Here is a 15,627-nt window from a genome sequence, read left to right on the forward strand (position 1 = left end):
GCGGATAGCAGCCTGCCGCCCGGCGGGTGGGGCACCCTGAAGCAGAGCGCCCCTCGTGCCGGGCAGACATCGGCCAGCCCCACAAGCTCAGGGGACAGCAGGGAGGCGCAGTGCCACCATCCCGCTGTTCCTTGACCTGGTTTGGTTTCCCTGACCTGCTTTTGGGGGGGGGAATAAAGGAAAATATTTTTTCCTTTATTTCCCCCCAAAAAAACTAGGTGCGTCCTATGGGACGGAGCCTCCTATGAGACGAAAAATACGGTAGGTTTTACCACCACCACCCCTTTTTTCTTCCTAACCCTATGCTGCATATAGCACCAGTGTCTCACAACAAATGTAACTGATCTGTAGAAAACACAGCCCGAAGAAAGAGACAATGCATGTGCTTTTGTAAATGAGGAAAACCTTTAATAAAAACAAACAGACAGAAAACTCCAGAGTTTCTTTTAGGTCAAAAACATTGTTTTCTTTAGGTAAAGTTGATATTATTGGGGTGCAGGTTCTGCGTGGATGCAGAGGACCAATATGGAAGTTGAATTGGCCATAGCCTGCTAACTTGCCATGGTGCAAAGTTTTCATCCTTTAACATCACGCAACCCTCTCTACTTATGTGAAAAGCTGAACCTTTTAAGAGACTGTAGCAAAATTCCTCATAGTTCGTTTCCAATGACTGGGGGGGGGGGAGAGAGAGAAAAGAAGAATCTGTCCTGAAGTGAAGGTTGAGCTCACAGGCCAACATACTGATCTCATAAGTGGGAAAAGTCAGGGACCAATGTAATTCTACTTTAATGAGCCAGTGCTTTCTGTGTGGCCCATAACACAAGAAACACCACAATGATTCACAACTGTTCCTGCCCTTTAATCCATTGATATTGCCTTGTGTCATTCACACCCACTGAATTTTAACCATTGTTTTAATTCTTACGATGGTTCTGTATTACTCATTTATTATTTCTGTTCCGACTGTTTCCAGTTTTTTCCAGCTTTTTTGCATATTCAAAAGGCTTGGCTTTTAACATCTCTACACCTAATTCTGTCTCATACTCTTACTGGAATTTAATAGGATAGGTTCCAAGTTACTGCAGTGTGCATGGAAAATGTGCCCAGGATAGGCTTTCCATTAAAATGTATTTAAACTGGAAGAGAATGCTGGCAGGTTTACAAGTATTCCAGAACTAGATCCCCAAATACTATGACTAGCATTTCTTCTTTCTTTCTTCCAAAAGATTAACTGCTGGTTTATATTTAGCAGCAGGAATGGCTTTTTTTCTTTTTAAAGAAGTGTATTCTATCTGAGGCCCACTGAAGGAGAGCAAACAACTTTTACGTTGATTTGTAGACCATGGAAATAAAACATGGCTGTAAAATATTCACAGCTGGAATCTCCTTTTACACAACTGGTGTTTGAAGTGTGAATTGCTATTTACACTCAGTCAGCATGCAATTCTGGTGAAAGCTGCATGTTTAGTATGTCTGTATTAAGTTACATTACTCTGTAAGACAGGAAGTGTAGACAAGTATTGATATTCTCCTTTCAAACATACCCTCCATCTTGAATGAAAATAGCATCCAGTTAGTTGTAACTAAACATAGATGAAGGCCTGTTCCTGGATCTCAGGGACCATCAAGCAAAATTTGGTTATGATATCTTAAGAGGTACAGTGGTACCTCGGGTTAAGAACTTAATTCGTTCCAGAGGTCCGTTCTTAACCTGAAACTTTTATTAACCTGAGTTACCACTTTAGCTAATGGGGCCTCCCGCTCCCGCTACCACTGTACTGCTAGTGTGCAATTTCTTTTCTCATCCTGAAGCAAAGTTCTTAACCTGAGGTGCTATTTCTGGGTTAGCAGAGTCTGTAACCTGAAGTGTCTGTAACCTGAAGCATCTGTAACCTGAGGTACCACTGTATGTGAATGCAGAGGGGAAGAGGTGCAAGGCCAAGAAAGATTGCAGTCCAAAGCAGGGCACAGATGGTATCTCCTCCCTAGGGCCAGCACTTTAAAAATTATTGCTGCACCACTCAGACATGAACTCCTGCCTTCATCTATGCTGTCCTCATGGGGCCACCTGAGCAGGCCATCTCTGCCACTTTAAAGGTCCAAACATTTATTAATCTATTGTGGCATAAGCATTTGTGAACTAGTGTCCTCTTCCTCAAATGCTTTTGAAGCATTATCCTCAGCTGACATATCCTAGTTGGAGCTTACTGTCAGGTGCCAAATTGTGTAGAACAGTGATGGGCATCTAGGAGTTGGTGAACTCCAACTTCCACCAGCAGCAGTCAGTGTGGCTAATGGTCAGGCTAATGGGAGACATAGTTCAGCAACATCTGGAGGATCACAGGCTCCCCACCCCAGTGTAGAAAGTTCTTTATTTGGGGTTCCCAATGTGAGAGTCCATTTTTAATGGTTTCCCACCTGCTAAACAGGAATCTGACCAAATGGAAACTGTTTTCCTTAATGCAGTAAGCAACTGCAATTGAAACCCTAAATGCACTTATTAGGGCGTAAGTCCCATTTAACAAAATGAAACTTACCTCCGAGTAGGCATACATAGGATTGCCCCAAATCTTTGCCAGCATTTGTATGATAAACTTTAACTATAGCTCACTGAAGCAGCAGCTCAGTCAGTGAAAATGTTGGCTTGCTGTGAAAAATGTGAATTCTCTGTTGGGGATTATTAGGAAAGCAATCAAATTTAAAACTGCCAATATCCTAATAACTTTGTATTAATCTATGGTGCAGCCGCACTTGAGTATTATGTACAGTTCTGGTCACTGCAACTCAAAAAGGATATTGTAGAAATGAAAAAGGAGCAGAAAAGGGCAAGCAAAATGATCAGAAAGCTGGAATGTCTCAATAAAATTATTGTACAATGTTTGGGGCCTTTTAGTTAAGAAAAAAGGCAAGTAAAAAGGGAAACATGATGCAGATGTATTAAATTGTGCATGTTGTGGAGAAAGTGGGGAGGCAAATGCTTTCTCCTGTGCTCATAATATTAGTATCTAATGTGCTCTTGTCCTGCTTGTGGGCTATAGGCATCTGTCTGGCCAATGGAGAACCAACATTGCCTAGATAGGTTTTTGGTCTGATCCAGTAGGGCCCTGCCTTCTTACGTTCTTACATTTTGATATGTGAAAAGGTGATGGTTAGAGTACCATAATGGCAATTCCTTCTCCTCTCTTTCATAAATTCCTTCTCTCCCCACACTCCTAAATCGGGAAAACACAGGAATAGAGCGCGATATAACAAAGTCGTAGATCAAATTTATGAATGAAAAGTATTTTAGAACACACACACACACACACTGCAGTCCTTTGTTATGTTTACTCAGAAGTAAACATTTCCTGCTTGGCAGGGGGTTGGACTCGATGGCCCTTGTGGTCTCTTCCAACTCTATGATTCTATGATTCTAAGTAAGTATGACTGTGCTTACTGCCAGGGAGTTGTGCGCATAGGATTGCATCCTGAATGGTGGAACAGGGAAGGCTAATATAGGGTCTGATTACAATCTTTAAATCGAGTACTATTGATATTATATGAGATCATAAGAACAGTTCTGGTGTATCAGTGAGGCTCTATTTTAGCCTAGCATTCTTACAAGCATTTGCTGAAATCTTTCAGTTATTTCAAATTGTGACATAATTTGTGGATGGACAGCAATAGTTTAAAAGGATGATGTGTCATTGGTGATTAAATGTGACACAAATACAAAAGCAGTTGTTTGCAGGGCATAAAAATGTGTTGATTTTTGCCCCAGAGGTCAGGAAAGGGATACTGACAGAGAGTGCCCTTAGGTAGAAGTGTAATGCAGTACAGCATTGGCACTCTTCTTCATGCTGTTATTTCACCTGACCGTTTGTTGTTTTTTGATGGGTCTTGTTTTATGAGAGGTTGGCTTTTATACCCTGTTCTGTGCCTGTCAGTATTTACTTTTTTTAAAAGTGATTGGGGAATAAGGCGCAGAACTCAAATAACCCTAAGCTCAGAATGTTGTTGTTGTTTAGTTGTTTAGTCGTGTCCGACTCCTCGTGACCCCATGGACCAGAGCACGCCAGGCACTCCTGTCTTCCACTGCCTCCCGCAGTTTGGTCAGACTCATGTTGGTAGCTTCGAGAACACTGTCCAACCATCTCGTCCTTTGTCGTCCTTTTCTCCTTGTGCCCTCAGTCTTTCCCAACATCAGGGTCTTTTCCAGGGAGTCTTCTCTGCTCAGAATGTACTCAGAGATAATTTACTCAGAGATACCTTGTTTAATTCTATGTCACCTTCACTTAGCTTTGGTTGGCAGTTCCCTACGCTTTAGGCAAGACAAGATTGAACTCTGTCTAGTTACCACACTCCTGTTATTTCCTGATTATAAATATGTGCAATGATAGAGACTTTGCCAATGCCTTTAGGGAGCTGTTCTTTAAAAAAAATGGTTTCGGGTCAATACCTATTTCTGAACAGCTGACCTGTGTAATGAGAGATAGGTATAGAAAGGACAAAATCAATTTGCAGCCTTTCAGAAGAATCATAAAGCTTGTGTTTGGAAGGTTGCTGAATTGTTGAATTCACCCATTCATTAACAAACTACTGCTCTTTTTTTATTTCCGTATGCAGTATCTGGTTTACTGGAAACTATCTCCATACAGCCACTCCCTGTTTTGCATCCATGTGGTTAACTACTTTCTGTTATAAAATGATTGTTTTGCATTGCAGCTACTTTGTGTAGCATGTTACACGAAGCCTGATCTAGGTACCATAACTGCCTGGAGATGTCAAGAATTGAATCTAGCCCCTTTTGCATGCAAAGCATATATTCTGCCACTGGTTTATGACCTTTCCCCATGGGGAGGTTACACAATGAGCAACACAACAGAGCACCAGGTACAGGATTATAGACCAAAGCTAAGACATCCATGTAAGTGATTAAAATGAATAATCAGATAGCCAAGAAAGCTATTTAACTGATCCGCACTGAAGTAGGTTTCCTATTAAATCTCCTTGATATATTTGCTTATTTCGTCTTTTCAAAATCTTCAGTGAAGGAGATCCCATAGCTTCCCTCAAAACCTTTAACCACTGTTCTCTTACAAATTGTCCACAGCATTTTAAACCAATATATATCAGCTGGTAATTCAAGGCAAGAGCCAATTGCCTACTATTGTTCATTAAACAAAAGTCATTCAGTTGCTACCTTCCATATGCACATTTGAAGGTTAAAGCCCTACATGAATGCATAGGGAAGCTGTGTGCAGTGGGAATTTTATTTGTAGCCTTCATCTATGACCTCCCAAAGTCATAGAAGGCAAACTGCTATTCAGTTTTGGAGTATGAGCTTTGTTCTGCCCTTCATTATTTCCCCCCTCTTTGGCCAAACTGACCCAGTTTCTTCAGGATTGCTTGTACAATTTCTTCCAGCATATCTCCCAAAGTTCTAAATGGGTTTGCAGGACTGTACATTTAAATGATCTATGTAAAGTGTTTGAAGGAGGTTTTGATGCTACCCCACAGGTCTCTTGTATATTAGTCTCATGGCTAAGCAATAGTAGATTTCATTTTAGGAATTTCATCAGATTTTTAAAAAGGAAAAATCCTTTTTAAAGCTCAGTTTCTCTCTTTTTCCTTTCTATCTCAGACTCCATAGGTGGACCATTTCCTGCTTCATCTCACCGATGCCACCACAAGCAAAAGCATTGTCTGCCCATCCCACAGTGTGGAACTCTCTCAGTCAGCCCACTGCTGTTCCACCCCCATACCAAGGGGTCACAGATCATCATGGACACCACACAGAAGGCAGTCAAGCGTCAGGCTAGCTTCTGTAATGCCATCACCTTCAGCAACAGGGCAGTTGTTATCTATGAGCAAGTCAGGCTCAAGGTGAGTTGATGCCTTTCCCATTCACTTCTTTGCGAGAACCAAAATTCATATGACATACCAGGACCTCGCAACGGGAGGGTTTGTATGGAGCACAAAACTATGGCCTAGCATTATGCACATGAGCTTCTGTGAGCCTGAGTAAAGTGTTCCCCTGCCCTCCTATCATCTCCCCACATGGTCAGGAGGATTCAATTTTACATTTGGTGGTTCCTGGCTTGTGTGCAAACCAGGAACCATAAACTTGTTTGTTAATTTGAAATTAACACACCTAATCTGCAAGTGAGGACAAGACGGGAAGTGGCAAAAGTGAAATTGTACCCTGGTTTATTCCTCTTAGGGAGCACATGAGTGTTTATAGTTTCCTCTCTGCTTGTGCAGCTATTGCTAAACCATAGTTTAGCATTACATGCAAACATAGTCAATGTATTTTCAGATGTACTTAAATCAACACTCAACTACTTTCTCTGAAGACCCAGAATACAAGTTGAGAATATACCTCTGGGGTCTCTGTAGCACAGCAGAATCCTCTGGGTTATGCTTTTGCTTTGTGTGCTCTTTTCCCTTCCTGTCCTCCAGGGCCCTGTCCTGTGTTGCTTTGCAGGATTAATAGCTGGAGTGCCTTGTGTGCTGCATTGTTTGAACATTTAACTGGCTATCTCATACAGTTAGTGTAAAGTACAGATAAAATGGTACAAAACCAATAATGATGAAGCACCATTTATCTCCTTCCCACGAGCTCCTGCAGTTCTGCAATAAAATTGCTATGATGAATAATCCCACAGTTGTTGTTGTTGTTTTTTAAAGTGATTAATGAGGCTACTATTATTGCTTCCTTATTACACATTCGGTACAGTTAGCTTGTTTTGCTGCATTTTGTTGCAACTTTGAGGATGTGATAGTCTGACAAGTGGTGCGGAGGCAAGTGTGGTCTTTACTATAGCAAGCCTGGACAGTGTCTGTGGAGGTCCTGGGGTGGCCAGAAGACAAGACCCCACTCTCTACCTCACTGGCGTGGTCCAAAGGAAAGGAAAGCAAAGCAATACATTTGGCACCGCCTTGGCTGTAGCAGCTGACGGAAGCAGGCATGCAAGAGGCCATCTAACCTCCTTAGCAAGAGACCTACCCACTTGGCACTCACGTCCTTAAATAAACTGCTTTTAATATCAGTCTTTAGAACTTTTGTAAGGATAAGGGTTGCAAGGATAAGGATAACAGAATCAAATAATTGTAGAGTTGGAAGAGATCCAAAGGGTCATCTAGTCCAATCCCTGCAACTCCCTGCAATATGGAAGCATCACATCTAAGGTAAGGTACCAAGGATAAGGGTGGATACATATATGTAATTATCTGAAGAAACAACCCCAATCTGCTTAAATACCAGCAAGTTACTTGTAGCTTCCACTGGATATCTTTGCTGTTCAACTTTATTTTTGCTTTTGAGTGTTGCTGTTATTGCAGCTATATCCAGAGGAACCCTGTCTTCAAAACTTTACTGCTGGATTTTATTTTATTTTACTGCGATTTTATTCCAGTATTGCATTCCCTTGCACACATACAGAATGCATGCAGTTTTTCTTTGTAATAACCCCCAGTTGTGGAATTTGTTCCCCTGGAAGTGTGGATGACGCCTACATTACTGTGCTTCTGGTAAAGGCTCATCTGTTTACCTGGAAGTTTGATGGAAATTCAGTGATGATGATTGCTGCTGTATGATATTGTAATGATTTATATTTTAAATTCCTGATTATTGTTTTAATGCCTTATTTAATCAGTGTGCTGTTGGTTGTATATTTGAATGTTGTTATTATATCAGACCTATTGTAAACCACTTCATTTTAATTGACGAAAGGTGGTTTCATGAGTAATTCAGAGAATGAATAAATGTTACCATTTCCAGACCTATAGCTTCTACAATATCTCCTGTTTAGTCTCCAGCCAGCTTTCTGGCGTTGCTTACTTCACAATGGGTTTCAACACCTTAATTTGTGTAAAGGGTAACTAGCTTACTTATTTCAATCCATTCATCTTTGGAATGATCTATCTAATTGAACTGAATCAAATAATAGAGACGAAAGAGTACAGCAGAAATCACGTATTCATGTTTTTTACTGCAATCATGAGAATAGGCTACATGGGTGCCTGTTCAGGGACAGTCAGTGGTTCATTGTAGGCAAAAATGCATTATGTGATCTGGTTGCAGATAACATTGAATCTCCAAGTAATTGCCATCACTTATAACCTTGTGGGGTGAGCATCCCCACACAATATACTGCTATTTAGTAGTGTTTCCTCACTCCTTCCACCACTGGCAAAGCAATCATATAGTTCCTAATGCAACCCCATTTTCTAAAACCCATTCATATCCAGTACTGCTGGAAGCCTCCAACTCCTCCCTGCTCCACATACGGTAAATGCAAGCCCTCGTCCCCATCAGCTCAGTAATGTTACACCACACATTTATTCTCTATCCCTTAAACAATGACATGTTGCTAATGAAAAATTCAAATTGTGCTGATTATGCATCCGTTCTTCCCTCTCTTCAGATCACAAAGAAGCAGTGCTGTTGGAGTGGGGCTCTTCGGCTTGGATTTACCTCTAAGGACCCCTCTAGGATTAACCCAGAAACCCTGCCCAAGTATGCATGTCCAGACCTCGTTTCTCAGAGTGGATTCTGGGCCAAGGCCCTCCCGGAAGAATTTGCAAATGAGGGAAACATCATCGCGTTCTGGGTGGACAAAAAGGGACGTGTATTTTACCGGGTTAATAACTCTGCCGCCATGTTGTTCTTCAGTGGAGTGAGGACCACCGAACCATTGTGGGCTTTGATTGACGTCTATGGACTCACACGTGGAGTGCAGCTGCTAGGTAGGTGCATTTCTGGAAAATATGACCTTGTCATGGGAGGGTAAGTCGCCTTATTGCTGAAAGCAAAAGTTTCTATTCTCTGGACACATCTTACCTGGATTAATCCATTATACCTTATTATTTCTGGTAATGCCATTTTCTGAAATGCGTATGTCACAGTTCCTTATCTTTTTCCAATTATCATAAGTCAGAAAGACCCTATGGTTGTGCTGCTTTGCTTGTGCTGTGATAAATGCTCATCTTTCTTAAGGCCAATAATTGTACATTGTACAAACAGTATTACAACAAAGGGTCTTGCAACACCTTAAAAACTAACATTTTTTGTAGTATAAGCTTTTTATGTGATAGTGTCATGTGTGTGAGAGAGTGATTTTGTTTATCTTGTGCTTTTATATAGAATTGTCACAGACTGATCATTGCATTTCATTGCCATTTGGCCTCATGTCATCTAGGGACCTAGGAACTAGCCCAAGATTGTCCACTCCGACTGGCAGCAATTATCCAGTGTTTCAGGCAGACGGCTTCCACATTTGTTTATTTATTTTCAATATTTGCACATGGCCCTGTTGCAAAGGAAGCTTGCAAATAAAAACCAGATCACATTCTACTGTTATTTAATTAATTTTTAACCCGCCCTTCATCTCACAAGTGATATCAGAGTGGGATACATCATATATAAAATCAACTAACAATACAGCAATCCCAGTGAAAGCATAAAAACCAGTATAACATTGATATCTTTTTATCTGGCGATGCCAAGAATTGAACCTGGGGCTTTCTACATTCAAAGCATGTGCTCTACAACTGAGTTATAATAAATCTGTTCATTTCTAAGGTGTCACAGGACTCTCTGTTGGTTTTGCTGCAATGTATTATCATAGTTGTCCCTTTGGAAAAAGTACAACCCTCTGGAAACAGCACAACATGAATAAAGGTTGTGTTCACTACTTTATTATCCAGACTTGAACAGGATGCAAAATGGTAGAAAGCGATTCGGTTCATATGTTTAGTAGTCTCAGCCTTAAAATATCTTCCACCTTTGTCCTTTAAGTAATAAGCCTGAGCAAAGCTGGAGTGCTAAATAAATTCCAGTGGAGTTTCACCCATGTTTTGTCTACATAGCAGAACAAGAATCAGACCGTGTTTGTTGTTAGAAAGTGCTGCTTGATGCCATCCATGTAAACCTTACATTCCTCACTCTGGTTCATAAGGACGTCAAAGACCAAGCAAACAAGATGGGTCTGGAAGTAATAAATCATAATGAAAATAAATATAATTAATAGAAGAATTTTGTTATGACAGACTATTGGTGCACATTCTGAAGCATGGAATGCACTCCATAAAAGTTCTCCATTATCTTATTTAACTCTCTTACATCTGACATGGGTAAATATATTTCATAGTTTATGCATGGCTCACATTTTACCTGAAAGAAGGATTTGCTGGTTGTTACTTCTATTTAAATGAAATTGCTCTTCTTAAAAATATTAGGTTTAGAAAATAAAATATGTTTCCCGGGCTCTAGGAGAATCCTTAGTAGATCATTTTATTACACAATAAAAGTACAGCCATGAAAAATAATTTTATTGTGCTTTAAAAGCTCTGTTGTGAGAGTTCCCCGTGAGCTGAGAGTTCCTGAGCACTTGTAAGGCAAAGCTCCAGAATAAATGGAAGTTCAGCTGTGAGGTTCAACTAAAATTCAAGACCAATTAACATAACAATCCTTTTTACACTATGAGTTGACATACTTTGCGATTACATGAGTTGACATACTTAGCAGCTTTTGCATAGGGATAGTGTATGCATAGTGTATGACAGACATCTGTGATATTACTGATGCTTCATGTAACATTTAAGATTTATTGAAATCTTAAGTGAGTTGAAGTTAGTGTAACTGTTCATTAGAGAAAGTCACATTGTTGTATCTTTAATGTATACAAAATGATGGTATGAGTGGCTTATATTCTGATAGAAAGATCAGAATATTGCTGATAAAATAATATTTGTGTTATAGTGTAAACAGTGTGTCTAGCATTATATGTGAATCGTTCTGGGATTTTTACCCATTTTAGCAAGGCAGGGAAGAAGAGGGCTAATGCACGTCATTGAACCATGAGGTTATGTGCAATATTCTCATAGCTAACCTTGGCATTAAAATGCACTTTTAATGCCTAAAATAAGACTCGTAGCAGAAATAATTTTGAAATCAGTCCCTGGGTTTAAAAGTGGATGGAAGGAATGAATTATTATATTATTTTAAGGAATGATATTTGAGAGGGAAACATATGGAATTCTCAGCCTTGTTAGTTTGCTAGCAATGCTAACATCTAGTGGACTCATTTGCTCTCCATCCATTTACAGATGTTAAAAGTTCCATCAACCTTCCCTACACCCATAATTCCCTTTGAATTTGAAACGTCTCACAGCATGTTACCTACTTTCTTTATCTTCCTTTCCTTCACAGAGAGTTAAACCAGGCATCCCCAAACTCGGCGCCCCAGATGTTTTGGGACTACAGTTCCCATCACCCCTGACCACTGGTCCTGTTAGCTAGGGGTGATGGGAGTTGTAGTCACAAAAAACATTTGGAGGGCCGAGTTTGGGGATGCCTGAGTTAAACTTTTCACTCTGCTTCATTATGAGAGCTAAGAGACAGAAGTGTCCTGCAGATATCTTGTCTCTGCCAATTAGCTAAATGCAGTTAGTACAAAGCAGCGTAACCAGTACAGCGAGGCACCTGCCACCAGGATTCAGATTCCCCTGCCGCTTAGAATGAGTTTATGCAATTGACATTAATGCTCAGACATTTTATTTATAGCATGTTCCAATTGCCTTTGGCAAGCTTAATCTTGGCAACTGTCTTGAAGCCTCTTAATCTTGTTTCTTACGCATCTCCATTCTGTATTATGTGGTGTCAAAGCTCAGGTGCTTGTTGACATATAATTCTTCATCAATTCTACACTCACTTTGGGGCTGCACTCCTGTACCCCCACCTACATGGGAGTAAGTCCTGTTGAACTCAGTAGGACATGAGCATACGATTGTGGTATTCCTCACCTTTCCTTGTGAATTTTAATCAAAGGCATTGGATGGGGAAACTACAAAAATTAGAGGGAGTGGAGGTTCAGGAGTTGTGTTCTGAGAACTTTTGGTTGTTTTCTTCTAAAAATAAGCTGAACTAACTACTGAGATATAAATCTAAAACCTGTTCTACACATACTCGTTTGTAATGATTGACCTGCTGTTTTTCCAATACCCCAAAGGATTTTTTAAAAATAAAAGAAATCAAGATAATGGAGTCGGACATCAACTAGAAAACATTGGCTACTAAAAACAGATTAAATAGGATTACTTTCCTAGTACAGAGAAGTCAACATTGTGAAATCAAATATACAGATGCTATTGAAAATTAAGAGAATGGGTATTTTATTACATTGTTTAGAGGAAAAGGTACATCATCTTAATTGATGGTTATGTAATGTATTTTATTTTGGATGTCATTGTTCCCATTATGATTTCTTAAACCAAGAGCAAAAGTAAACAAAAGGGTTGAAATGCAAATATTCTATTATGGGAATTAATCTTTACAATCTCCCTTAATACTTTTCAAATGATTAAGCAGAGTAGTTTGACCTCAGGAGGTCACTTTTACCAGCCAAACATGCACTTCTCTGCATTTCTTATATATATTGAAAGAAAGAAACCTGGAAATCACAGTCATGTGAACAATTTTCTGTTTCAAAAATTTGATCATTGGTTAGCTCAGCATATGCATAGCTCAGCCTTTTTGTGCCCATTTTTGAGAGATGTGGATTCCTTGGACAGCATTGCCTGAGGGACTGAATCAACTAGCTTTGCAGGAGGCGGGATAGTGATGCCCCCTTCCAGTTACAACATGGCTCCTCCTTTCCTATAATTGTTTTGTGCTGTGGCCATTATACTTGATGTGCTCATTTTCTTTTCTCGCCCATGCCTTTTGTACCATTCCTAATGAGTTGTAACCCTGAATTGTAAACTGTGAACATTTCTGTAAAAAAGAATATAGATAAGTAAAAACATACGGAACCTAGAAATGAATGTTGCTGGTGCAGTGTGAAGTATTCCTGTTCAAGGATGCCAACCAGCCAGCCATGAAAGACATTCCAGAATACTTCACTCTGCACCCTCTTCTATACTCACCTGTTTCCCCCCCTACCCCAACAATCAGCCAGCATTTCATGATTATTACTGAGCATGCCCAGTCTTCCTCAGACCCACACTCTTCCCTCCTAAAGATTTGTTGTTGTTTTTTGCACTTCTGCAAATCTTGGAGTCAACAACATCCAAATCTTGGAGTCTACATCTCTCTTGTGTTAGGATGGTACAGCTCAGGGAAGTAACTGCCTGGATCTCCCTTGACAATAAATTCCAGAATTTGTGTAGTTCTATTAAGAAGAACTAGGCATAGTTCCCTTCTTTCTGCATCTTACTAAGTGGAAGGATATGTAATAGAGCCTTTCCATTGGCTGCAGTGTCCATGTAGATTCATGCAGGGAGTGATGTTATTTCAGATATCCAGGTACCAAACCACAGAGGGCTTAAAATGCAAGATCCAAAGCTTGAATTGGGTCAGGAAACATTTTGGGATCTTGATATAATACTAATATAAGGTGACGTGGCTCCTGTCAGTTGACACATTTTGTGCTAGTGGTAGTTTCCAAATATTTTTTAAGGGTAGCTCTAGGCAGAATGAATACTAGGAGGCACCAAGGCATTTGTAACTGAATCAACATCAGCCTTATAATGTGCTTAGGGTCTTCTCTTACTTCCCAGTGATGGGGATGGCTCATAGGGTCTTCTACCATTCTTTCAGTAGCCCTATGCATTGTTTAGACAAAAATAAGCCACCACCACCCCGTTTATCTTCATAGAACCCACTTTTTATTATTGCTTTCAGCTTTTCAGTTGGTGGGACAGTACATTTAGACAGGTCAGATTCAAACATGGATGCTACGGTAATTAACTCCAGATATTTTAATTTGTGTTAGTGGATGAAGAAATTAACAACACTAAGAATGTTTACACCAGCAAGCAAACACAACTGACTGGAATGATTCCCTTCATACTAGTTCTATATGTCTATGTAAATAAGCCTTCAGTGTGAACAGATGTGGCATGGTCTTCTTGAAAATGAAGAGAGCCTGAGAAAATATCTTTAGGAGTATTGCATGTGCAGTGTCTTGAACTAGATGCTGTGTGTTGTTGGACTCTGCAACTTTTTGGCAGTGAGAAGAATGGGAACGGATGGAATGTTTATCACTTACCCACCCTCAACTCCTAGTAAACCACAGCAACCCTCAAAGTATTACTGATGATCGTCGTAGAGGAAGGTGGTGACAGACTCTGGACATTGTGAGGCACTTGCACACCAGAGAGATAGGTGGTCCTGCCCTGTGGTGGGCGGTCACCAGAGGGAACTGCCCTTTGGCTCACCATGAGGGCAAGAGTTGTCATTGCCTTTTCAAAATAAAAAAATTCCTTCCAGTAGCACCTTAAAGACGAACTAAGTTAGTTCTTGGTATGAGCTTTCGTGTGCATGCACACTTCTTCAGATACACTGAAACAGAAGTTGCCAGATCCTTCTATATAGTGAGAAGGTGACGACTCTTAACGACTGTAATAGGTCAACAGGCTCATCTCAGCTATCTGCCAATCTCCCATTCCCACCACCCTTCTGAGTAATACCCCTCCCCACCTTCTCACTATATAGAAGGATCTGGCAACTTCTGTTTCAGTGTATCTGAAGAAGTGTGCATGCACACGAAAGCTCATACCAAGAACTAACTTAGTTTGTCTTTAAGGTGCTACTGGAAGGAATTTTTTTTTATTTTGACTATGGCAGACCAACACGGCTACCTATCTGTAACATTGCCTTTTCAGTCTGTGTTTGAATGTGTGAGGGTGTTTGGAACTGAGGGTGGCATGTTTGATGGGTGCTTCTGGGTGAAAGCAGGGAGCACTCTTGCTGGGCTGCACTGGTGCCCTAAGTAAGAGCTAGGATACCAGGGTGCACAAGATGAGATAAGAGGCCAACTAGTGACTGCATACCCAGTATTGAGTGTTTGAGAATGAGGATGGTGTGTTTCAGGGGTGCTGCTGGGTACCCAGTGGTTGATACTGGGGCTTTACTGAGAGCTAGGGTACTAGGGGTGTAATAGAATTTTGTGAGTGATGGGACTAGACCATTGCTGCCATCTAACAACTTCTGGCACCAACCTAATCTAAATGATAACCCTCAGCACCCACCCAATATCGATGACACAACTCCACAGTCCCATCACTCACAATATATAGGTACAGTGGTTAATTCGTTCTGGAGGTCCGTTCTTAACCTGAAACTGTTCTTGACCTGAGGTACCACTTTAGCTAATGGGGCCTTCCGCTGCCGCGCAATTTCTGTTCTTATCCTGAAGCAAAGTTCTTAACCCGAGGTAATATTTCTGGGTTAGCGGAGTCTGTAATCCGAAGCGTCTGTAACCTGAGGTACCACTGTATCTGTCAGATGAATATAAACTGGTAATTGGTTAAAGTGGATGCATAATATATATGATAGCAGATGTATGTATGAATGGTGGGTGCATAGTGGTGCTGAGAGTGCCTGGGTGAGTGGAATATCGGTCCAGTGTTTGCCTGGGTGATTACAGCAGAGGAGAGATCACTAGATGTGCCTCAATATCAGTGGTAACAAGCAGGAGGAATTATAGCATTGGAGGCGGATGAGACATCAATGGAGTAGGGACACTGCATGCATGCTGTACCCCCTTCTATCTCTCCATCTATCTGATATTTGGTAGCTCCGTTGGAATGTTTCCCAGTCTGGCGGCACTGTTACCGTATTTAACATGAAGTCTGTATGCA

At 40.7% G+C, this 15,627-nt stretch overlaps 1 protein-coding gene across 2 annotated transcripts in view; it reads left to right on the top strand.

The window, feature by feature from the left end:
- The window catches only part of NEURL1 (neuralized E3 ubiquitin protein ligase 1), a 126,494-nt gene that overhangs the window by 78,357 nt on the left and 32,510 nt on the right, over positions 1–15,627 (top strand). For both annotated transcript variants that reach the window (XM_082225267.1, XM_082225268.1), the window contains exons 2-3: positions 5,624–5,865; positions 8,409–8,730. In XM_082225267.1, coding sequence (XP_082081393.1) covers positions 5,624–5,865; positions 8,409–8,730 — 564 coding nt within the window. The remainder of the gene's footprint in view (positions 1–5,623; positions 5,866–8,408; positions 8,731–15,627) is intronic.

Source organism: Podarcis vaucheri, assembly GCF_965113315.1.
Source record: "Podarcis vaucheri genome assembly, chromosome: 5".
NCBI classification, from domain to species: Eukaryota; Metazoa; Chordata; class Lepidosauria; order Squamata; family Lacertidae; genus Podarcis; species Podarcis vaucheri.